Source organism: Ischnura elegans, chromosome 4 (genome assembly GCF_921293095.1).
Source record: "Ischnura elegans chromosome 4, ioIscEleg1.1, whole genome shotgun sequence".
In the NCBI taxonomy this organism is placed as follows: Eukaryota; Metazoa; Arthropoda; class Insecta; order Odonata; family Coenagrionidae; genus Ischnura; species Ischnura elegans.
In genome coordinates, this window is record NC_060249.1 from 128,197,613 (window position 1) to 128,223,118 (window position 25,506).

Below are 25,506 nucleotides of genomic sequence, written 5' to 3' on the forward strand. Positions count from 1 at the left end.
ATTTTCTCGAGCTGTTCATACACCTCATCCACTTCTTTCTCTCTATCATTACTTGTGGGCATGAACGACCACGAGGCTGGTGGGTCGCGCATCCATTTCTACCACCAGAATCCGATGTCTTACCACAGTGTCGTAGCCAGGGGGAAATATAAAAGCACAGTTATTTTCCTTCATAAAAGAAAACAAAGTATTGAAAAATCATCAATTTACCAAGTATTTGTTTAAAAAATGAATTTTTTCGATTATGAAAAGTGTCAAAATTAGTTAAAAACCCTCTACTTAGTGCTTATCCTGTTTTTGGAAAAATTTCCCCCCTGCTTTTGGACCCCCCTCCCCCCCCTCGAACGAAATTCCTGGCTACGCCACTGACCTACCACATGCTTACCCATCTTCCCGTTTAATACTAAAGCTATCCCTCGCTGACTTTCTTCCTCGCCACTATATATAACCCTTTACCCAAAACTCCAGTACTCCCCGCCATCTTTCCGCCTCTCTTCGCATTATCCTAAGTCATCTATCCTCCCTTTATCCATTTCCCTTTTCATATTATCATACTTCCTAGCTTAGCCGCACTCATCACCGTCGTGACCTTCCACATCCCTGCATTTATTGTCTTTTTCGTCTTCTCCATCTTCTTGGTCTTCTTTTCTTCTGTCTTCATTGCTGCTGCTGATAATGATGATGGTTAGTCTCTGCAAGGATTTCGCATGTTGACGACCCCGAGGACCTTGCCGACCTCGCTGCCGTGAACGACACCCGCCCTTTGTGGACGAGTCCGGTTCGATGAGTTTCCGAGGTTCATTTGGTTGTACTCCATGTTTCCAGGGAAGAGGTAGTTGGTAGGGCTTCCCACTTCTATTCCAACAGTGTTTTTACGTGACACTATCACGTGGACTACCTTTCGTATGGCCCCTTCCCTTTGACCTATCTGGCATGGTTGGCCCTACCGGGAAAAATTTAAAAGGGACGGACACACATTTGGGGCAGGTGTCTTATGGTAATGAAGCATGGACGGTGTCAGCAGCAGAAGCCAAGGTGGGGTGCCTTCAAAAAGTGCGCTTACAAAATATGAGGTTCAATTTGCTAGGTCGCGTGAGTGATGTGGAACTCTTAGAATAGAAGGAAAGAAGTCTTTCGGAAACTTTGAAGGGAAGACATTGCAATTGAATCAGCCACATTACTCACGATGATCTGATGAAAACAAGTGTTGAAGGATGGATGAAAAGTAAATCGATATGGGGAGCCCTCGCATGGTGGTCATGAATGTTGTAAAACAAATTAATTATTTAATTTTTGAGAGATTAGCTCATTGGAGGAGTAGAGAGATTCATCAAACCAAGTTTCGAATTACTGGCTGCTGATGATGTCAGCAAAATTGGCGAGCTGTACCCAGGATCATAATTAAGAGGGGGAGGGAAAGCCAAGGTCATTCATGCAGAGACATTTCAGTGCTGAAAAGGCGAATGAATCCTAAATATTAAGAAAATTATATGCAATTACAGCTGTGCTTGATTAGTTAATTAAATACTAAAATTATTTTCTTGATTTTTTTTTATTTTTTAGGTACGTGTTTTATGTCATTTTTCTTGGTTGAGAGTAAGACTTTTTGAATACTGTATGATCATATATTTTAAGTTATTTGATTCCTCCCCTCGCTGGGGACGCCTATGGAAGTAGGGATGGAAAAATATTTAAGCGGATGCAGTTAACCGAGCCTACGGTCTTAATTCTATGCTTGAATGTAAAATGAAAATTTTGCTCCCTATATTTGATGCTGAATTATTAATACATGGTAAAGTACGTAGTCAAAATAATTCTGTAGTCCCTATTTGCAATCACATGACGTAGTGAGAGAAAAATCTGACGTGTCGCTATTTTACATACCTACCCTTCGTAAGCGCGTCAACTGTCGAGTTCATTAATCTTCCCAGTCCTCCTCGCTGTCTTACATCCGATGTTTAATTCTTCGTTTCATTTTGGTTCCGTGTGCTCATTTCCCAGTTTCACAGTTTTCAAAAATCATGATAAAAAATACGATCCGATTCTAAACGCCCCAAAGAGTGAAACTGCTGTCATTCGATTAACTTCGACTGGAGTTCCCTAATCATACTTTGATATAATCTCGGAAGCATATCATTTTATCGTCGTATGCGAGAAAAGTATCTTTAATCGTTAATTGCTTGCTTGCTGCGCGTAGGTGCTCCTTATTTTTAAATCTCGACATAAATAAAATGGCTCTTGATAGGAAAATAGCACCAAAGGCACTTGTAACGTCAATATAAGTTAATAGATCGTCAAGTAAACTGGTGAAATTTTAATTTAAGCGTTAAAAAGTATTCGAGCGGAATTCATTGTAACTAGAGCTGTATAGATGATGCCTGGAAGCTGCTGGACATCTTTTGGGTGGAAAGAATATTTTCCCGTGAAACCGTAAAACTATGTATGAAACAAGGTGTGATAATGCACGGAGAAAAATAATTCCTTTAGAAGCTGAAAATTTGTTTATTTTGAGTATATTGTTGCATTTATTCAAGAAAAACGTGCGTGAAATCTTTTGGAATAGATCGGTGAAATTTGGAGTGAATATCGGAAGATACTCAATGGAGCGTTTATTTACAAATGAAAAATTCATTATCTTCCTCAGCTTTGCATATCTAGTAAGTTCCTATGGTTCGAATATTGTAGTCCCAAAAGACAGACAACTTAATACAAGATTTAGATTTTCGCAATTCAGGAAAAACCATTGAAAAACTTTGGTGCCCTAGATGAAATCACTAAGATGAAGGAAGTTCCTAAAACGTCCGAGTACATCGAAAAATTCAAAGCAGGTAAAAATGTATCTTTTCAACGACTTCAAGCCTGTTTACACGGTACATTAACACGTACGGGTTAATGTCTAAATGTACGAATGCGAGAATGAACGCCAAAATGCGCCGTGTAACCACCCAACTTGTGCAAATGCATGCACAGAAAATAGAACCTGTTCTAATTTGGTTCATGTATTCGTACATTTTCCGTTCCGGTCCACAAAAATCATTCATGCGAACAGACATTAACTCGTGCGTGTTAATGTAGCATGTAAACATGCTTTCAAAGTATAGTAATGTTTACAAGTATTTCTTCTAAATTCTTCATCACTCCTCAGGCCTGCAAAATGTTGAAGCTGGATGGTCCGGTATAGTTTTGATATATGCTGTCTTGAACGTCGTCCTTTTCGTAGCAATCCTATCAGTAAGTATCCTGAAATTAAATTTCTTTTTTGTTGACAGCATTTTGTCGTAAGATTCAGATTAGCCACGTATCGTTTCACGGAAGAAACTCTACCCCAGTATTTTGATGCGGTTATCTTCTTCATTTTGTCGAATGCTCTGAAAATGTGTCTTGTGATGTATACTTTTGTTTTTTTTCGAGAAAATTTGCCTCTGATTATGATTTTGTATTTCTATGACCAATTTGGTAGGACAGGACGTAAAAAGTAATACGAGGGATTCAAAGGCAGGTAATGGATATCACGAAACCACTGCTGTCGTGTGTTTTGTGAAGCCGCAATGAAGTAATAAGTTTTTTTCTCTGCAGTGCAACCATAATTATAGCTTCAAGATATTGCGTTGTAGAACATGTTCCAAAGGAAACCCACTCTGCAAATGGTTATCCGAAGTCTTTTCCGATTCAGTAAGTTAGAAAGCAGGTGACAATAGAAATTGTATAAGAACTGTACGTAGTCTCTCGCCCAGAATAATAATGCTTCTGGGAAGCGAAATTTTTTAAGTGCCAAATAATGAATAAAAAACGCTGACAATAAGCTTAGAGCAACGGCACTGCAAGGTTGTAGGCCGGTCGAAAAGAGTTTTTATGCTTGCAGTGTCGTCGGATTGCACTTCCTCCGCAAAGCAGTCGAGCAAATGTCATTCCGGCGCGAGAGAAGAAAGGTAGCGAGGAGAGGGACACGAGGAAGGGGCCTGCCTAGGGTGTTGCTTATTTTTAAGTTTTCTCGCTTTTTTAAAATTTCTACCTCTTAAAATATGCTGCGGGGTGGCGCATGGCCTATTTCCGAAGCGCACCAGCATCCACATCCTTTGTGCCATTAAGTGGACTCAATGTTATCTCTTTAATTCCTAATGTCCGCAAGCGAAAATAAGTCTGCAAGGATGCGAATATTGCGTTTTTGTTTAATTAAAAATCCCGTATGTTTTTTCGAATGACCAACTCTAGAGGATTGATGTGTGTGAATTTACATACTCTCAAAGAACATATTAATTATTTGAGTTATTATTTGGGTTAATGTGCTTCTAAAGTAGTTATTGGATGTGATATTAAAATTCCGTGGTGATGGCAGAGGACATGATGGACGCCGCGCGCTCATAATATTCTCGGAATCATTCAAGCAAATTAGAACATGCTGTAATTTCATTCGAATGACGGAAAATTTCCAATTGGACACGGTTAATGATGCCCTTTTCGAATGATCGTATACCTTGTAAAACGGCCCTAACGGTTTTAGCCTTTCGAGTTTCCTCGTCGGCTCTTGGTGCCGTGAAGGCAAAGGGTGTGGGTTGCCAACCTTCCAAGTTTTCACCGACCTGGCTTCATTAGTAAAATGGGACGGGTAAGTGTAGTGTGGCGGTGGGAAGAAAACCTACCTGACCGGGAGCCTGGGTTTCAATCGTCGCCATCCCAAATGGCTTCTACGCGTGGAATTTCCACCTCCTGTGATCACACTTATGTCCATCCGCTCCTCAGGGTAGCGGACCGTTCCGCATCGTCCTTCGGCCGGCCCTCGTCTACCCAGAGCTGATCGCCAACATCGCCATTCTGGTCGTGAATCACTTCGCCTGCGGAGTGCCGCCCATGAAGACCCCAAAGCTCATGTACTGCTTCCTCCTCATGGGCGCCAAAATCATGGGAATCGGTGAGTGATCGCTCATTCGGAGGAATGCAATCCTAGGATTACTATTCGTACCTATGAGTTATTGCAGCCCTCAAAGTCTCTCTCTCTCTATCTCTTCTAAGCCAGTCACTTAAATTCCTCCTTATTGATTCCGTCTTTACCTCCCGCGAGTAATCATCTCTTCTCCTTCCTCTATGGACTCTTCCCTCCTTCGCATGTCTCACTCTGTCTCATATCAGGCCTTTCTACTCATGAATCCTTCTCTGAAGCTGCCTTTCTTCTCGTCTTCACATTTGCTCTTTATCCGTCCATCTGATCTGCAGCATCCGCCTCCAGCACCAGCTATAAATAGCCTTTCATTCCGAAAATTTGAAAATTCCGTAGGAAAAATCGTTGCCGGGATTCGAACCCGAAGTCGCGCCTCTACCACTTGCTCTGCCATCTTCTTCTCTTGCGAAGTATTTTGCACGTCCGAAGCGAATTCGGAGCTCCTGGTTCGAATCCCGGTAAAGCCTTATGATTCTTTCTCTCTGGAGTTATTGCAATTCGAGTGCGCCTTCTGGTGACTCCATAAATACTCTAGACATAATTCCTGAAACAGTGGCGTCTATTCTCTTCTGATCTGCTGTAGTCCTTACTTCTCATGCATGGCCGACTTGATGAGTGGTTGGCAAGTTTTGCCTTTGAATGAATGTGGAAGTATAATTTGTTAGTCGGTGAGCATTTTGTTTTTTGTACCATGTGGTGTGAATGTGGGAATCTTATTGCATGCTTCATGCTAGTGATTAATCACCCCCTGCCAAACACCCTAGAGGTGGCTCGCAGGGTATTATGCAGGTGTAGATGAAAGAAGTATGCATGTCGCAAGTTTCGCCGATTGAAAAATATTTGAGGGAATAATGATGTTCAGGAGTTTGAAGACTGAGCCGACCGCAATTGCAATTGCAATTTTGGCAGAGAGCGGGATGAGGAGAGGAAAATGGCCATTGCTGTGTTTGTGTGACTTGTGCAATTGTTATGATTGCTTCCGTACGTTTCATTTATATAATGATCTAAAGATGAATTAAAACCTAGTTTTTATCACAGCGGCATTTACGTGTAGGTACTCTATCTGCAACATTTTTTTTTCCTTTTCTGAGAAAAACGTAGGAACTTCATATAAAATCTGATTTTCAGATGTAATTTTCATAGAATATGGGATGGAAACTGTCATGTTCAGACAGTTACAAACGGCTAATTTTACGGTGAGCGGAGTCATTTATTGCACTGGCGTGTTTGCATTTTTTAAATTTTCATAAAACAAAAAATTCAGAATTTATAACATTTTTTTCTTTAAAATTACGTATTACTCATTATTATAGCATTCGATGAAGCCCAGATATAAATTTGCTAAATACAGTGGCAAATCATTTTGATGCCGACAAGTGCTTCTTTACACACATACAGTTTTACGCATTGCGTCTGATTCCGTACCTTCCTTCCAGTGCTACCAACATATTCCACCTCCCTCCTTGCACAAAAAAACCGGAGCGGCCAAGGCCGTAGCGAGTGAGGTGGTTCAATCTCCTCCTGAAATGTTACTGAGATAAGGGCTGAAACATGGCCACCTTTAATGCTGGAATTAAAGGCGGCCATAACTGAACTTCACGTTTTCCCAACGAACCCTCAGAAATGTAGCCCCTCTGCAAAATAAAACCCTCGGAAATTTTTCTGGCGTCATCGGTGTTAACGGCCTGTGTTGCCAGCAACCGAGGACTTAAAGGCTCCACACCAGTAGCTGTCCGAGACCCTATGAGGATTTATTTCTTTGGTGAATTTAGTGATATTTATTAAATTTGTCAAAAAATGTTGGGTAAGCCCATCGATGGATTTATGCGGATGCGCGCCTTCCCATCCAGGGGTTTTAGAGCACAGAGTGAAAGAGAAAGGTTTCCGGGCCTAACTTCACGTCCATCCATGTCCTTCGATAGTATTTCGAAACCTTTCCAGATGCTCTCATCAGATGCACTGAAGTGCCGATTCAGATATTCACAGTTTTTATATGCATACCTATCTGCTCCGAGGGTTGGATTGAGTTTGTTTTTGGGGTTCGCTACTTTCAGCGGCGATTTCATGGTGTGCAACACCTTCAGCGATAATGCGCCCTGAGTCTGATGAGCTAAAACCGGCTGCTAATCAAATATCAATTATTATGTGAAATCCACGAGGCTTGGATTTTGCAGCTGTACTTCCGTTTGATATTTTTTTATAACTGATAGCTTCAGGCTTTACGTTGTGAAACCTCTCCATATTGGAAATAAATGAATAAAAGTTTGTCAGGTTCACTATATTATTGTAATTTCATTATTATCGGGTTTCGTAACGTGGTTACATCTTCAGGTGTAAGGGACCCGGGTCGTGGCCATATTAAAATAATAGTGACCCTTACAAAGTTTTATTTTTTTTAATTCCGATATTTTTTTTGTTTTAATTATTTTTACTGCATCTCTAATAAAACTGGGGTGATCAATGGAAGCGTTGACAAAATCGTCCGCGGTTATTTCTCAGTAATTGTCTCTCATCAACTTCTTACACCTGTTCATCACCCAGCATTGGGCACCATTCGCTGGCTGCTCACCTTCTGCATTTGGTGGTACAACAGCGCGTCGCCAGGCGTCCCTTCCTCGCCCGCATCATCCGCAGTGAGGAGGTATCCCTCTGACGGCGAGGCGTGGGCGCGCACGAGTAGTGACCACATCGTGAGCTCGGCGCCGTACCTTTCCTCCGATGTCAACTTCCGGCGCATGCTGCGTCGCCGCATGACCAAGAGCATGGCTTCCGAGTCCCACATCGCGTCGCAGCTGTCACGCATGCCTTTCCTATCGAGGGGGCGTGGGTTCGAGAGGCCCCACCGCTCTACCAACTCCATCCTGGATTCGTTGATCGTGGAGGACTGGGAGGGCGAGGTTTCGGGCCAACCGCCAGCTGTCCGCGCTCGACGATATCTCTCCAAAGCAGGCCTCCACCGAATGCCTCGCTCAATCTGGGACGAGGGTAGGTACTCTCCAATGCTATCCCTTTCTGTGTATGACCCACGCTACATGAACCCATTGATCAACCTCGTGGCAGTGTATGGAATTTCACAGATGACGATGAAAGAATGGTAAATGAAGAGCAAACTTAGTGCATGTCCACAGTAATTTTATTTGGTACGACGCGTTTCAGCGACCTTACTTCGCTATCATCAGGTACAAAATGCCATATTTTCGTCAAGAAGTCATATATATATACAATCATGCAAATGGGAGGGGTATATTTATGAGTCGGCGGAAGTGGGAGAGGGTTTGGGGGGGTAAAGGATGGGGGAAGGGGGTGGGGAGGTGGTTGGGATACGTAAGGATTTGGGGTTCGGTTGAAGGTTTTGAGAGGGGGGAGGGCTAACAACGGGGAATGACTCAGGAACTCAATGTCATTCAAAAGATTTTCCTTGCGTTTTCTCCTCCTGGTAATTTCCCATTGCTCGAGTGCGTCGAGCCGACGTCCTTTTCCTTCGAAGGCCAGTATTTTAGGTTGGAAACTGCATGAATGGTTCTCGTTGATAAGGTGAGTGGCTAGCTGGGATTTGGTGTCTTTCTTATCAAAACATCTTTTGTGCTCTGCTGTCCTTACTTTGAAATTCCGACCAGTTTGTCCTACATATGTTGAATCACATGAGTCGCAGCTGATTGCATAAATGCAGGATCTTAAAAGAGGGTCCAATTTATCTAATGATTTGTCAAATAATTTTTTAAGCGTCACTAGGGAATAAAAACAGAATTTAAAACGGTCTCTCGGGAAGCACTTGGAAACTTTGTATGACTCTTTACCTACGTATGGTAGCTTCACCCACTTCTTTGTGTTTGAGGTCTGCTTAAGGTCTGTGATTTCTTTAATGGCTTTTTTCCTTCGTGAATTCTGCGATATCCTTTCAATTAGATACCCATCGTAGCCGTTAACAGAAGCAATGTGATGAATGTGGTTTAGTTCTTTGGCAAAGGACTCCCGTGAAAGTGGAATATTCATGAGTCTATTAATCATAGAGTGGAATGCTGCCATTTTGTGACTGAGGGCATGGCACGAATCAGATGGAATGACCATATCTGTAGATGTCGGCTTTCTAAAGATGTCAAATATATGTTTATCCCCGAATATAGATATTTGCAAATCTAAAAAACTTAAACTTCCATATGTATCTTTCTCCATCGTGAAATTAATGTTTTTATGGCATGAGTTTAAAAGGTTTAAAAAATTATTGGCTTGCCGTAAACTTCCGGTCCAACAACATAAAATATCGTCGACATATCGAAACCAATAAAATACGTTCTTTACAAGTGAGTCATTGGAGTTAAAAATCTTTATTTCAAAATTGTCCATAAAAATTTCGGCTAATAATGGGGAAAGGGGGGACCCCATTGATAAGCCTTCGTCTTGTTGATAAAATGTAGGTACTATTAAAAAGAAAGTAATTTTGTTTAACACATACCTCCAAAAGAATGGTCAATTCTTGTATGGCAACTGGGTTTGCTTGTGAATTGTTGAGGATATTTTTGGCCATTTCTAAGGCTTCTTTCACGGGTATGGAAGTGAAAAGGTTCTTAACGTCAAAGGAAATTAGTTTGGCGTTCCGGGGTAACTTGATGGGTTTAAGTTTTTCGGCAAGTACTGTAGAGTTTTTTATACTGAATTTAGGGGTAAACTTAGTGAGCTGACGGAATAGGTGATTAATTCTATGCGAAAGTTTATGTGTTGGAGATCCAACACCGGAAACCACTGGTCGTATGAGAATATTTGATTTATGGATTTTTGGGAGTCCATATAACCTAGGAGGAAGGGGATTCATTTGTAACAAGTGATGTTTGTAACACTGTGTGAGTACACCAGGGCACGCGTTGATTGCTTCTTTCACTTCCTTTTGTAGCACTTTGGTGGGGTCACTGCGAAGAACTGAGAATGAATTCTCACGGATGAAGGAGAGGCACTTGTCCACGTAATCTTTCCTATTGAGGATCACAGTACTATTGCCTTTATCTGATTTGATCACTACTAGGTCTTCACTGTTAATTGTCCGGCAAATAGACTTAATTACATTATTTTTATTTCGTTTATCTGATTTACATCGAGATTTGTTGTTCCCCACACCCCCCATAGTTACGCCACTGCATTGGTGGGATAATGTTTATGATTCGCATTGCCAACTTTGAAATATGTCACACACCTTCAATGGATTTGAGTGATCCCAGCTATTTGCGCAATGGAGGTAATTGCCCTTCCTTGACAGAATTGGCGCAAAGACAACAGGGAGGGGTTGGCTAAGTGTTCACTCTCTATAATAAGTGCATTCCAGTGCATTGCAATCCCATTTCTGAGTTGGATTTTTTGCTTTTCACGTGCTCACTTTCCCTTTCTTCCTTCATGCTCACCTTTTGCCTCCCATGTTCTGGACTGAAGTTCTCATTAACACCATTAAGTACTTCAGATAAGCAAAAGAGTGCTGGTACACTGCATGTGTGAGAACGTCCTCTGCAGTATTCGAATAGGTGCTCTTCCAACTTCCCCATCCCACATATACCGCACAAACCGAAATCGTGTGTCTCCTGTGGCAGATTAATACACGATCCCGCCATCTCTCAGTACCTGTACGGTACTAGAGTGATCAGAGATGGCGGGTAGTGGTTGAAAGGAAGCACAAGTGACCTTGGGGACATTATTACTATATGGATCCAACGTGACTTTATACGCAGTCACACGCATGAGCGCAAAGTTATGTACACCTGGGCAATCCGGGCGACTGTCCGGGGCGACGTAGCTAGGGGGGGGGGGGGGCGACCAAACTCACGGACCCTGTTTAATTGTGGGATATTCCGTACCGAGGTAGAAGGGGGACAAATCATCAGTTTGCCTGGGTAAATATTTTTCCTTGAGCCGGCCCTGTAAGGTGTTAGCATTAACATGTCCAAATTTTTGCACACTACTCGGAGGTTGTGATGCCTAGTCTCTGTTGGAGGTGAACTCAGTCTGAAATGTTCCTAATGCTAGATGAAGGAGGCTTCGTATTGTGACTATTAGCCTACTCGATCTTGATTAAAATCCCGGCTAAGCTAATTTTTCTTAATTGTCAGTTTCAACCGTCGGGGTAAATATTGTGCATGTATGGGCACGCAGTGTGGAGACGAGTTTACGGAATAAGCAGAGTACCAACCTATTTTTCCAATGCTTCTGTTTCCCGAGCCTTATCCTGTTAAACTTGTGCTGGAATGTGCTTCAGTTAGATACTTCCTTAAAACACCCTTTACTCCCTCTCAGGATTTTTTAATTCAAGTGAACGACTGGTTTCACTGTTACCACGGTTCTAAATAGAGAATGACCTTTCAAATGAATTATTTTCAATATTCCCATAGAGATTGAACTTTTGCCGTATACAGTCTAAAAATATATTAGAAATTTTCCTTTTCAAAGCAAGAGGCGTGCTGCAGTAACACTTCATGAAGTTACGTTTTAAAAATGCTTAATTTCCCTGGTTACTTTCTGATATGATTATGTTCATTTCTCTCACATAGATATTTTAACGAATTCAGCAATCGATTTGTGTTCATCCATGAATTCGGTATTTAGTACTCGCCCTTAGGTAAAAGTTTTAACCTCGAGACGCTCTTGTATGAATCGTTCATTTTTGAGGCTGCACACATAATTCTGGTATGCTGCAGACCTCCATTCCACCCTATCTTATAACAGTTCATTTCGATGCAAGTCAATATAGATTCCAGGAGAAAAACACCTGAGGTAGGTATTGGAACTGGCACGGGATAAGTAGAAGTGGAGGACAGTAATACAGTGGTATATAATAGTGCCTAATTCTGGGAATTCTGCTATACGTTAAATTGCGAAGATAACAATGCAGTCCTACAACCAGTTTTTCTAGATCAGAATTACGTCGAACTATTTAAATACAACTCAGCGATGGAATGCTTTAATCTTGATGCAGCTGACACTGATCAAATGGGAACAGATGACTGGTCCAAGGAACGGGAGGTGATTCGCCGCGCGTGCAGTGTGATCTGTATCGCCATGGCACCAGAATCTGTGGTGCTGGGCTGGCTGCCAAACACCTCCGCGCCGAAGAGCATACCCCAGGACAAGGTCACAGCGTACTACGACGATTGGAGGGGCCTGTTGCAGGAGGCTAGGGCCCTGCATATGCACAAGGATCGGAGCAACATTGTTGATGAATATCGACTCCTCAACAACCTGTGTAACAAAGTGATTGAGTACAGGTCTGTAGGAGTTGCAAAACTAATTATTTTTGTCTATTAATTAATTAATGATCTTCTTCCATTATCGATTCCAAGAAAAATACTTACATTTAGTTAAAAAAATGTTTTGCCTTCAATATATGACATCCTTTGCTGTAAAAATGAAAAGCAAGGGTGCACATAATATGCACAACTCAAATCAAAGTTTTTTCAAGATTTATCAGCCAACTATAACGCCATTTTCATGAAAATAACCCTGATTTCCTTCTAATTCATACGTAATTCACAAGTTGTCCAGTGACATGTCCATGTTTTATTATAACCAAAATTCTTATAAAATATTGAATATTATTTTAGTTTTTCATAGCAATGGCATTTTTATTGTACTTCATGGTTTATGTAAAGGTATACTAAATCGTTGCAAAATATTGCTTCTCCGATAATATTAAAGAACGAAAGCATTGAAAAAATTGCAAAAAATACCGCAATATTCAACATTTATGTGCGGAATATACTTTGAAAGCAAGGACATTGATGTTTTTTATAATAATCTACTTCGAAATGCAAAAAACGTCATTATTAACGATGTTTGCCATGAAGTTTGCTATTGAATACCTTATTTTACGCAACCAAGATTCTCGGTACGTAGTGAAGATAACCTATTCGCATTTCAAAATGGCCCCAAAATACGGTTTAAGCTCATTCGAGTGAACATTTTTGAGCTCCATTATCTGACTTACGATTATTTCTTGAACCGATCTTTCATATTCCGTTCATATATGCATTTCTATTTTGTATACTAGAGAATTTTCGTTTTCGTGAGCAAACAAATCAGACTGAACTTGGCCATGGTATGCCAGCTCGTAGAAGACAGTTCCAAAACAAATTATGACGTCTAAAATCGCATGGAGTCGTTCAATAGGAATTCCAAACGTATGGAAAGCGGTTACACATGAATCTTCTTAGTACACAGCAGTTATAATACGAATGATGACTTCTAGAATTCCTGTCGAATCGTTCAAAAGGAGTTCCAAATGTGTAGAAAGCAGTTTCACATCAATACACTCTGTACAAAGGAGTTCGAAGGGAGATTACAAATGAGTTTCAAATTTGTTCATATTTCCAATTTTTGGTACAAATGAGTGGGAATGAGTTCCACAGCAGTTCCATCACAGTTTTTGGTGTTTCAAAAGGCTTCCAAAGCAGTTGGAAAGCAAAACTTTTTTCCCTGAGTGGCAGGTCTTCGTCGCACGCGTTCTAAGTCTGTTAAAAAGCCTTTTTCATGAGGGTCCCAAACACTGGCAGCGTATTCTAAATGGGGTGTAACGAGGGAGGAGTAGATAATTTCCCTCACCTTGTCGTAACACTTTGCTAATATTCTTTTAACAAAACCAATTATACGATTAGCTTGACCTGTTATTTCCCGAATATGTTTATTCCACGATAGATCATAATTGAGTCTAACACCTAGATATTTCACGGATTCAGCAGTCTCCGATTGAGTACCCCGAATAACATAGCAATGTTGTGGGGAGTTTTTCTTTTTCCAGAAATTCATTACCTACTACGCATGCGCGAAAGGTTGGTGAGCTAAGGAGCCCTCTCCTTCCTCAGATCTGCGAAGCGGCAGATTGTGCGATGCGTTTCCTCCCCGTAGAGGTGAATGATGAAGGATTTGGAGCTCTTCTCGGCAAATCATCGGGATGAAGTCTTCTCGCGAGATTTGTACTGTACTATGAGAATTTTCGTGCTACCATGTACAACGTAAATGGAAGTATAGCAATTCTCATGGTATACTCATTCATAAACTGGAGTGGGTCTTTTACTGAGAGTGTGCCATAAACAGAATATAATGATACTAAAAATAATCATATATATTTTTCATAAATTAACTGCAATCGAATTGATTATTTAAAATGCATTCACTCCGAAGCGGAATTCACTTTGAACACCTTGCGTAGCTGGCTGTATTGAAAGATATAGCAGAGTCACTAATCGCCATAATATGCTAAATTTATTCCTCGTGGCCTAATGAGTGTCGATTGCATCGTTGGCATCAGGTTAGGCCCTAGGATTTCCTATTCCACTGGGTCCATTGAAGACGATGATGACCCTGCATGGGAAGTGCTGGATGAGGCCCCTATGGGGCCGACCCCTGGCCAGATGGCCGCCCGAGGGGGCGAAGAGGTAATCGGCGCCCCTGACCGCCTCGTCTCCGTTGAGAGCTTCCTGTTTGGAAAGTTGGCGGACGTCACGAGAGCCAAGTCGTTCCCCGGAGCGGTGCGACAGTCCTTCTGCAAGATCTCCAGGCCGCCCATCTTCAAAGATAGTGCCACGAAGTGCTCACAGGAGAGGGAGAGCAAGGGGGTGCAGGTGAACACACTCTCGGAGATAACCCTGAGGAGCTTCTACGACGGCGACGACCAGTCGCCGGGGAGTGGCGTGCCGGCCGTGAGCTCTCGTGACGCATCCGTGCAAGTCGACAACCTGCCCCCCCAATTCATGAAAGCGAACGCAGCCTAGTTCATCCACAGATTTCAATGACGCATGCCGTGGTCATAGAGAAATGGGGATTTCAATAGATCCACCAGAAATGATTTTGGTTGCAGTAATCACATGCATCACCTTCTAGAGTATGACGTGTGAAGCAATAGCCCAAGGTGGGAAGTAGCAAAGTGGAGAAAAAATGACATTTGAGTGACGAAAAAAGAGACCAACGTAAGTAATCTCAATATTTGACGAATGAAAAATTATACCATTTGCTGCAAAGTGATATCATTCATTATATGGAATTAATTGTTTTGGACTGTTTTATTCAGTTACACATTTGTAATTTCATAAAATTATGACGCATATATTTCACTTTGGAAAAGGATTTTTGCGACCCACTCATTTGTGTTTTCAATCACAAGTGATACATTCGTGTATCTTCGGAGAAATATAGGCTTTTGAAGTAATTCCAATGTGATTTTCATAGCTGTATCACCCGGAGAGGGATCGAATTTTACTTTCCCAACATTAAGAGACCATGAATATATATCTGGAAGGTATTCAACCTTATATTATATCACGATACTATCTAGTTTGAGTTGTAGTAAGTGGGGCATGGGTCGTTTGAAGAAGGGGCAGGTGGGAAGGGGGTTGGTGGTTAAGTTCAATACATGACACTCTGTGATGATGAAACTGTTGTTGGAAATATGCACTGCATTGAAATTAAACGGGTAGAATTATAAGAGTATGGAAGGCTGTGTTTAAATCAATTAGGCGAACACCAGAGATGTACTTTTTGTAATAATTATTTTTCAAATAACACACTCATAAGACAAATGTTGACTGCCTATAGCCACACGCACTCATATGAAAACGCACACAGCGACGATTATCAAACCTCAACTGATTTTTTTTCTTGACGCGGGTTAAACTCAAAAAACGTCCCATTTCCAACGCTTCCCCTTGCCTGTCGTTCTTCCATGAATGCAGAGACAAGTGGCAAAAGAAGCCACAAGCAAGAGCTCACAGGAACACAAACGTAACTCTTCATCAAAAGAAAGAACAATAGACATCTGAACAACCCTTTTCTTATAAAAGGAAAACATACTTATAATAACAAGAAATAATAATTTCTCCTTAAACTTGAAAAACAAAAAGGAAATAACTCTTGTTATACGAAAGGAAGCTAATCGTCAAATAAAACTAGGACCCCTTTTCAAGAAACAGAACAGAAAAATCTGTCCCAAATTTCACTGTATTCCAATTTTATTTCACTCGATGTATACCAGTTTCATATCACCAGACGATGTAGCGTATATTCAGTGAGCGCTACCGCTACAAGGAGGCTGCAGACTTGCTAGTTCGCCGGTAGCAGACGTGTCGCGTGAGGGGCGTTTTGCGTCTGATACTTCGTGGTCTACGCCGACAGCATTCACAGAGAAGGCGACCGATTCATGGCAGACGCGAGGCACTTTTGAGCAGCGCATGGAATGCTGCCATTATTTCATTATTATTACACCTTGTTTTCTTCAATGAATAAAGTTTCTTCTCCTGACCTTCCTTATTATTACAACAATGTAGTGTTTATGATCTTGGAGTATAGGTCATGATAAATAAAATACACATTTGGCCAACGTTTCGGAGATTTATTCTCCTTCCTCAGGGCTCTTAATTATAATGAATGTTTACAAAGAAAATAAAGAAAATAAATTAATGAAGTGGTTACAAAAATTTTGAATACAATTGTGCAGTACAAATTCATTGGTAAATTAAAAATTGTGAACAGAATTAAACAACATACCTGTGATAGAAAAGTTTCGTTACTAGGCTAATCATGGTTACTTATAAATATTGATTCATTTGTTAACAAATGGTATCTAAATTATACTAAACAATTTTAATTTCGATGAATTAAATAATAATAAATTTTACTTAGGTGTTCGATGTCCGATCTTTTATTGCAACTGTTATTTGATTTTGATATGTAAAACATTTCTTTAAATAATCTTTTCTTAAAATTGGTTTCTATGTCTAAAATTTTGGTGTTCTCGAAATCAAAATGATGGCTATAGTCTAGACTGTGATTTGCAAGAGCAGAAAGAGTGATTTTATTTTTTATTGATGATTTGTGCTGGGATATTCGGTTTTTTAAATATTGAGAAGTTTGACCAATGTAACAACTATTACAATCGAGGCATGGTATTTGGTATATTATGTTACTTTTTAGTTTTTTTGGGGTTTCTGATTTTATTTTTGTGTACAGAAGTCTGCCTTGCGTGTTAGAAATTTTGTGTGCAATTTTATAATCTAATTTTTTGAAAACTCTAGTAAGTTGTTCAGATAATTTATTTATATAAATGATTCCACGGAATGGGGACGTTATTGTGTTTGTTAAAGCTAATTTATTTGGTGAATTCTGTGTTTGTGGACATAAAGCGTTGTTTTTTTGTAGTATACATTGAATGAGTCTTTTTGGAAAATTGTTTTTTATTAGAATGTCCTCGATTATTTTTAAGTTTTTTTTGTGAAAAATTTTATCACTCAGATTTAGCGCTCTAAATTTTAGTGCATAGGCTATATTTATTTTATGTCGTAGAGGATGATGAGACTGAAAATTTAGATATCTGTCTGATTTATGCGGTTTCTTCCACCAATCCACACTTATGGATCCATCTTGATTTCTTATTGTCAACATATCAAGGAATGGGAGTGTGTTATTATTTTCAAATTCTATTGTGAATTGTAATTTAGGATGGAAGCAATTGAAATAATTTAAAATTGTGTTCTCGTGTATATCACTGGGTAATGCTAGATATAAATCATCAACAAATTTGTAAATGAAGGGAATATTAAATGGTAATTTAGCGATAACATTGTCTAGGAGGTGATTCATAGTCAGGTCAGCTAATATGGTCGCCACCGGGGAACCCATAGGTACTCCATCATTCATTCGATATTGACGATCCTTATACTGCAAATAGCCTTGATTAACAGCAATATAAAATAATTCAGTAAATTCTTCTTTGTTTAGAAGTGTATGATTGGATATTACTTCCCAATTATCTATCACAATGTTGTTTAATAAATCTAGTGGTATGTTCGTAAATAATGATTTTACATCAAGTGAGCATATTATATAATTTAGGGGAATTCTTTGTTGTTTAATTTTATTGAAAAAATGGAAGGAGTCTTTAATGTTGTATTTGTCTAAGGATAGATGTGTAAGAATTTTTGCAATAAATTTGGCGCATTCATATGTAGGACTATTTACAAAACTTACCACTGGTCTTAGAGGTATATTTGGTTTATGATCTTTCACTAAACCATAAAGTTTAGGTGGAGTGCCATTGTTTTTTATTAGAGTGCATTTCGTTTTTCCTAAAACTTTTCGCATTAGAAGGGAAGATCTTAATAATGACTTTCCACTCCTTTATTCCTATATGTAGGAAGGATTTTTTCAAAATATCTGTTTTCTGTTCTTTTTTTAAACTTAATTTTGAATTTATGATCTTTCCTTCCTATGTGGCAGGGTGAGTCCAGCATCAGACCTTCTTTCCAACCCCGCTCATCTGTAAAGGCTTTGTACACCCCGCATCAGGGGCGCAGCTAGGAATTAAGGCTAGGGGTGGTTTAGGTGCAACTAATACCGGGGTGTATGGAATACCCACCAGGATAAGCGGTATGAGCGAGATTAATTAAATGCGGAATTATAAGATGAATGGAAAAATGGGGATTGAGCTTCTACGGCCTCAATGGATTAAAGAAGAAAAGGAATTTCTCAAATGGCCGTATAATTCTCCCTGCTCGTCCACCTTGCAAGTCGAAAATTTTTTTGCTGCGTTGGTGTGCGGGAAGGGGGAGAAATTCCCCGCAGGGACCAAACACCAGCCTCTCAACCGGAAAGCCCAAACAACACACACACTCACACAATCACTCACTCAAACATACACAACAAGATCCCTTGTGGGGGCTGTAGGGACCTCCGCTAAGGATTCTTGCTCCCCAGAAAACCGGGAATCTTCACAGGATGGGCCTGTTAAAGACAGCCAGTAATCCGTGGAAACACATTCACTCGATAAGCAGTCACTCACCTGTGGATGGCTTCAATGTTCCGGGAGAAAAGGTTTGCTCCAAAAGAGCGTCGTCGGGGGAGTTCGGCAAGGGGACGAGGAAAACACACGTATACGTATTTCGGCTACAAAGTAGCCCTCTTCAGCGTGCTGAAGGAAGAACCAAAGTCACTTACAACTCAAGGTTGAAAGTGAACTCAAAACAAAATCAAAAGAAAATTTTTCGACTTGCAAGGTGGACGAGCAGGGAGAATTATACGGCCATTTGAGAAATTCCTTTTCTTCTTTAATAAGATGAATGGTTCAAAATGGTGAGTTTTACGGCTTTCTGAGGGATATTTTATTGATCTTTATACTATTCTATTATTAATATCAATCCAATTAAGTAAAATGGATTAAACTTAAAAATTTCTCTGAGCTCTGGGGAGGGGGGGGGGTTATCCCCCAAACCACCCCCCCTCGCTGCGCCACTGCCCCGCATAGCCTATTTTTATGGTTCTTCTCACTTTTAGGGGTTCCCATCGTAAGCTCCCTAGCACACCTGATACACTTTCCCCCTTCTATGTTTCCCTAGATTATACCTGGCTGCCTTTCGCTGAACTTTTTCAATCTCTAAAGATTCATTTTTATAGTAGGGATCCCACACCGAAGCTGCATATTCAAGTACAGGTCGAACCATGGTCATGTAGGCCATTTCTTTGGTTTCTTTTTTGCTCTCTTTTATATTTCGCATGACCCAATGCAGAGTTTCAAATTATTTCCCTACCACCTGACCAATATGCTTTCCCCAATCAAGATTAGATGTGAAATTACCCCCAAGTACTTTTAAGTCGGTAACTTTGGAAATATTTTCCACGAGCATGCTGTATGACCGATTCTCCGTGTTTCTCCTTCTCGTGAATGTAATTTGCTTGCATTTTCCCGTTTTCACATCCATTTTGTTGGAGATTATCCATGAAGATATTTTACCTAAGTCATTTTGAAGGATACACCGGTCTCCACTGCTTTTGATCCTTCGGTAGATTATGCAATCATCCGCGAAAAGGCGTATTCTGGAGCGTAACTCCCACATGGATGTCGTCAATGTATATTAAAAACAAAAGCGGACCTAATACGCTTGCTTGCGGGACCCCTGATGTTACCGATATCTCCATAGAATACCCTTCACCTACTCTTACCCTCTGAGATCAACCTTTCAAAAATTCCATAATCCATACTTTAATCCTATCATCTATCTGTAGCCTACTTATTTTCTCTATCAATTGAACGTGTGGTACTGTATCATCCCATGCCATTACATGCAACATATTTCCATGGATATTTTGTTCCGAAGTAATTTAAATAATGCATGTTTCAATGCACTAACATGCATTTACGCTACATCTCCCATCGTCAAGCATTTTATTGCAGATGCTAGATTTTTTTTTTAATTTATGAATTCATGTATTTTTAGATTAACAATCGGAAATGCTGGATTATGCTAAGCTGGGAATGATCACGGTTAGTTTATATACGCTTCAGTACTAAATGGTATCGGGCCACTTCAGTGAATTTGCAGTCATAAAAATTTCCTCTCATCGGTGAAATCTCCCAAGATAAAAATTTTCTGTGATATATAAGTGCAATGAGAGAAATTCAGACTTCGTTTTAGCTTACTTTAGATTAATTTCTCGGGAAGTTGCAATTCTTAAAATAATGCAAAACAATAGTAATTCTTCAAAATATATTTCACGACTTAGATTACGCATTGTGCACCAGTGAGTAGATTTACATGTTTTCTGGCGACGAATTTTTCTACTTTTAAAAATTAAAGTGTATTCTGACGAGCACATCAAGAACCCATGGACAACTACTACTATTGAAAGAAAATAAAATCCCCAAGGCCGTACTCTTTTCTGGGCAAAGGTGGGAAGTTACAATGCTGGCATTGGGGTAATGCACGAAAATTAAGCTAAAACACTATGAAACAAATTAATAGCGCAACTCGATCACTCACCTAGCAGATTTGCTCTAAGGAACGAATTTCCGCGAGGGTCCCAATCACACACAATTATTCAGGTTTGCGAAGCATCCGCTTACGCCAGTGACCCACTCACACACAAGGAATAGACAATATTATGCAATAAGGGAAATCACGGGAGGATTAGGTAGAGGGAAGGATTCGTGGAAGACGCAGCTCTCAATGCGAGAAAGAAATCCCTCCCATTGTACCCCGCCATCTTTTGTCCCAGCTCTTCTCTCTCCCTCGCAAACAGTCCGAGTAGACTTTCGCCTTCTTCCCTCAGACCGATTGTTGCGACGATTGTCATCCGTCTCCCTGTCAAACAGTTCTTTGGAGGGGAAAGAGTGCCCGTCGCTGAGGAGGTGCCGTGCCCAAGGTCGGCTTGCCCGTGCGTGAGCACGTCGACAGCAATTCATAACAACTCATGAATATATTTTTCCCCGTAAGGGCTGGGCCTCTCTACTCCTCTCCGATAGTGCTAAAATTTTAATAAGGGTATACCATTCAATGTTAATAAAAAATAGAATGTTACCAACCAAAGTATTAAAATACTAATGGAAAATGTCAATGCACAATTAATAAAAATAGGTGATTTATAATTTAAATATTTTATAGAATACATCATTAAAGTGTAATAGATGTTTAAAAATAAACATGGATGAATAATTTTATTCTATTGACAATGCAAAGGCAAAGTTAATTTGAAATAGAACCAACATTGATTTCAAAAAACGCACAAAAAGAAAATTAAGCAAGTTCAAGATTTCATTTCTCTCAGTTACTTGTAGATTATGTAGACATTTATAGTTAAATACATTTAATATAAAAAGATCTACATTTCAACAAATAAAAAAGAAAATATTTCCTGATGGTGCATATTAGAAAAGTATATAATTTTCGATTCGCATTTCTCACACTAAAAATCAATGTAGCAGTTAATAAAAGGTGTAAACGGGCGTATAATTTTATTTTACTGGAGTTTGAAAACCTATTCTTATGTTAAAAAAAATTCTCCAAAAGGCAAAAATAAAAAATATAGGCTGTCAAAAATTAATATATTTACAGCAATACATGATGTACGTATGCATTTCAAGTTAAACAAGAATGTGTAATTTTATTCATAGAAAATAATTAGGTAATAAAAAATGCCAGTGTTAAATTGAAATGGGAACAATATTGGTATTTGCAGCAGCAGAAAAATAAAAAAATAACGTTTCGCGAAATTTCACATTTCTATTTCTGATAGTTACATGTAAACTAAGTATGCAGTAAAAGTAATATAAATTGAATTTATCAGGATCTACACTTCAAAAAATGAAAAAAAACATTGTTTCCAGAAGGTGTAAATTACAAAAATAAGTAATAGGGTGGTTTCCTATTATTTTTTTATTGCCTAAATCGAAATATTATTACTCCTGGAGTGCGTATTTCACGCTTTTAGATTTTTAAATGACGATATCTATTTTTCGCGATAAAATGAAAAGTGAAAATTTTCAAGCGCGCGAAAACGCGACGCGTAAGTATGAATGCCGGGAAATCTCTCCGTACGACGTATTTCTGGCTCCCGCTGCCGCCCTGTGAGGTGACCTTGAGGCGAGGCTTAGCGCTGATACGACGCAGGCTGCTAGCGGGTAGCCGAGTACCCTGCTGGCTGGTAGCGCTTGGCTTAAATAAGGATTATTAATACCTTATCAAACGAAGAAAACTTTCCGACCTTAGCCAGTTTTAATGAGTGATTATTGAGACATGTTTCCCTGAGCTCTGCGCCTCATGCATGCATTGATAACCTCAGACGATGTATAACTCCTATATCTTCTCCTATAGAAACTAGGTCCCTGTGACGTCACGTGGAGTGGCATCGCATGGGCGCGAATCTGGCCCTTTTCAAATGAGGATAAAAATGGACCATTGCCATTCGTCTAAACAGGTATTTCTAAAGCGAAATAATTTATATATTATGAATACACTAATGGAGGGTAACGAATCGCAATCAATGCCTTTCTTTTGCTTTGATGAAGGAAACTACCCTATTTTAAATTTTTATTTCCCTCAGAAGCAAATGGTCCAGGCAGTTAATCAAAATTATGCATCGGTGCATCAATAATTAGAAATCAATTATCAATCAATCAAATCAATTGATTGGAAATGAATACCAACAAGAGTATAATCATAAAATAATAAATGAAACTATCAGATTATATATTTATTAAATGTGGAATTCTTCAAGAAAGCGAAAATATGAAAAATTTAGTTATTTAAAACTTTTTTCTACCACACTAAGCATACACCAAGATGATATTTTAAATAAAAATGGGGATATCATTACAATTTTTATGATTAATATATGGCGAACTCTGAATTCGAAAAATGTACATAATACATTGCTTTTGGCAGTCGTAGATAATTTACAGTGACAATTATTGTTTTAATTTTAACTTCTACATTTCTCGCATTAGCACCTAAAGCACATAATTATTCCAGACAAATATATCCATACGCTTAAATTTTATTGAAAATAACTTGTTGTACTGTTCATATAAAAATGAATATGCAATGTTTTTCTAAGGTGTACATAATGGAATTAGGTAATTTTAAACTTCAATTACTCATGGTAGCACATGAACAACGAAGATACCAATAAGATGTAGTTTAAAATTGGTTCATCATGCAAATTTATTGAAAAAACAAGGTGTGTACTGAAATAAAAGTATTATTTATTGCAGATATCGATAAATTAGTTATAACTGGCGGACTTTACATCTAGAAATACTAATTCCATGATTAAAAATGGAACCCTTGTGAGATTGAACAGACTGAGGCAATTCAAATTTTTACAAATGCGAATATTTTCGTAGACACTCTGTTACATAGTACATATACATATGCCACCAACTGCATTAGCCAGCGGAAAGTCATGCATGGGAACTAGTTCACTAGTTATACATTTAAAAAAGTTCTTTATACGAGGTTTGCATTAACTCAAATTACCTTGCTAATGCCTTGAAAAAAACAAGCAAGGAAACAGCCGAACAAAATGTGGCAGTTTGGTATAAATTTCCTTCAAAAATTTGTTGACGCGTGACTGTTCGCTGTTACACCCCCTCTCCACGTTGAGGACGCAGTTGGATTTGAGGGGGACATGTACTACACTACACAACCACACAACTAAAATGCAATCAACCATTCATAAATGCATTCCAAATCACATTTTATCATCCACACACACCCGCAATAAAGTCTACATTCACTCACAAGCAAATTCACTCCTTCATAATAAAATTCTATGATTGGTGTGAAATTACGATGGAAAATAAACAAAAACATTACAGTCAATCATCAAAATGAAAAAGTAACATAATTTCACACTAAACCACATTTTGCAACTTAACTCTCTTCATCACATAAAATAACACACTCACACGCATACTAAGTGACATTTTCATTCACACTAAATTCTACATTTTTAATGCCCGCACTTACCCTAAAAAAACAAACAACAATCGCACAGAAATAGCACACTCATTCAGACAAAATAACGTACCCTATTCACCCAAAACACTTTCAGTCGAAGTAAATAACATTTTCATTCATACAAAATAACGTGATCACTCTCATTCATACTAAATGAATATTCACATTCTCAATAAATAGTACACTCTTACCCACACTATCTTACAACCACTCATTCACACCAACTAGCATTCCATATTCTACACTACACATACAAACATCCATTCAAACAATATTAATTACTCACTCACACTAAATGCAATACCCTCATTCACGCAAAATGTCTTAACCACATTTATAAAAAATATCAAATCCGATTTCACACTAAACAATTACTCTCATACACACTAAATATAATACTTTCATTCACTCAAAATATCATAACCCCATTCACACGAAATTTAATTCCCTCATTCACACAAAATGCCATTACCTCATTCTCACAAATTATAAAATACCCACATTCTCACTCAATATCATAACATCATTCACACCTTATAATTACCCTCATTCACGAAAAATATTATAACCTCATTCACACTAAATAACATTCCCTCATTCACACTACAACACTACACACAATACCCTCATTCTCACTATATATTATAGCCTCAATCTCATTAAAAAATTACTCTCATTGACACTATATTCAATACCCTCGTTCACACGAAATGTCACAACTGCATTCGTACAAATTATCATAACCTCATTCAAACTAAATAAAATACCCACGTTCGCACTAAATACAATATCCTGATTCATACTAAATGACATTCTCTCATTCATACTAAATCTATACCCTCACTCATACAAATTAGCATCACCTCATTCACAATAAATACAATACCCACATTCGCAATAAATACAATATCCTCATTCACACTCAATGAAATTCTCTCATTCATACTAAATCTATACCCTCACTCATACAAATTAGCATCACCTCATTCACACTAAATACAATACCCACATTCGCACTAAAAACAATATCCTTATGCACAATAAATGAAATTCTCTCATTCATACTAAAATAACACCCCCATTCATACGAATTATCATAACCTCACTCACAATAAATACAATATCCTTATTCACACTAAATAACATAACCATCACAATTAACACTAAATAAATATCACCATTCACTCTAGATGACATTCTCTCATTCATACAAATTAATACCCTCATTCATATAAAATATCATGACCTCATTCACACATTCACATGATTACCCCCATTCACTTTCACACTAAACTACACCCTCGCATTCACACCAAA

General features: G+C 38.9%; 1 protein-coding gene across 3 annotated transcripts; it reads left to right on the forward strand.

The window, feature by feature from the left end:
- Positions 1-2,539: 2,539 nt before the first annotated feature.
- Positions 2,540-15,114, forward strand: LOC124158045. Of its 3 annotated transcripts, XM_046533205.1 has the most exons (7): positions 2,540-2,657; positions 2,720-2,828; positions 3,146-3,231; positions 4,741-4,909; positions 7,478-7,921; positions 11,889-12,177; positions 14,217-15,114. In XM_046533205.1, exons 1-7 carry the CDS (start codon positions 2,601-2,603, stop codon positions 14,677-14,679), a joined length of 1,617 nt encoding a protein of 538 aa, XP_046389161.1. In that variant the 5' UTR covers positions 2,540-2,600; the 3' UTR covers positions 14,680-15,114. The 3 variants fall into 3 exon arrangements, with proteins under 3 accessions (XP_046389161.1, XP_046389162.1, XP_046389163.1); XM_046533206.1 differs by lacking the exon at positions 2,540-2,657 and having other exon boundaries at positions 2,677-2,828; XM_046533207.1 differs by lacking the exons at positions 2,540-2,657; positions 2,720-2,828; positions 3,146-3,231 and adding an exon at positions 3,938-4,606.
- The last annotated feature ends 10,392 nt before the right edge of the window (positions 15,115-25,506 follow it).

Excerpts from the sequence above, each read along its gene's own strand:
- LOC124158045 (XM_046533205.1), top strand. The coding sequence starts at position 2,601 with ATGGAGCGTTTATTTACAAATGAAAAATTCATTATCTTCCTCAGCTTT. Across the intron at positions 3,232-4,740 it reads TTTTCGTAGCAATCCTATCA|GGTAGCGGACCGTTCCGCAT; the intron begins GTAAGTATCCTG and ends TCCGCTCCTCAG. Across the intron at positions 7,922-11,888 it reads TCGCTCAATCTGGGACGAGG|CTGACACTGATCAAATGGGA; the intron begins GTAGGTACTCTC and ends ATCTTGATGCAG.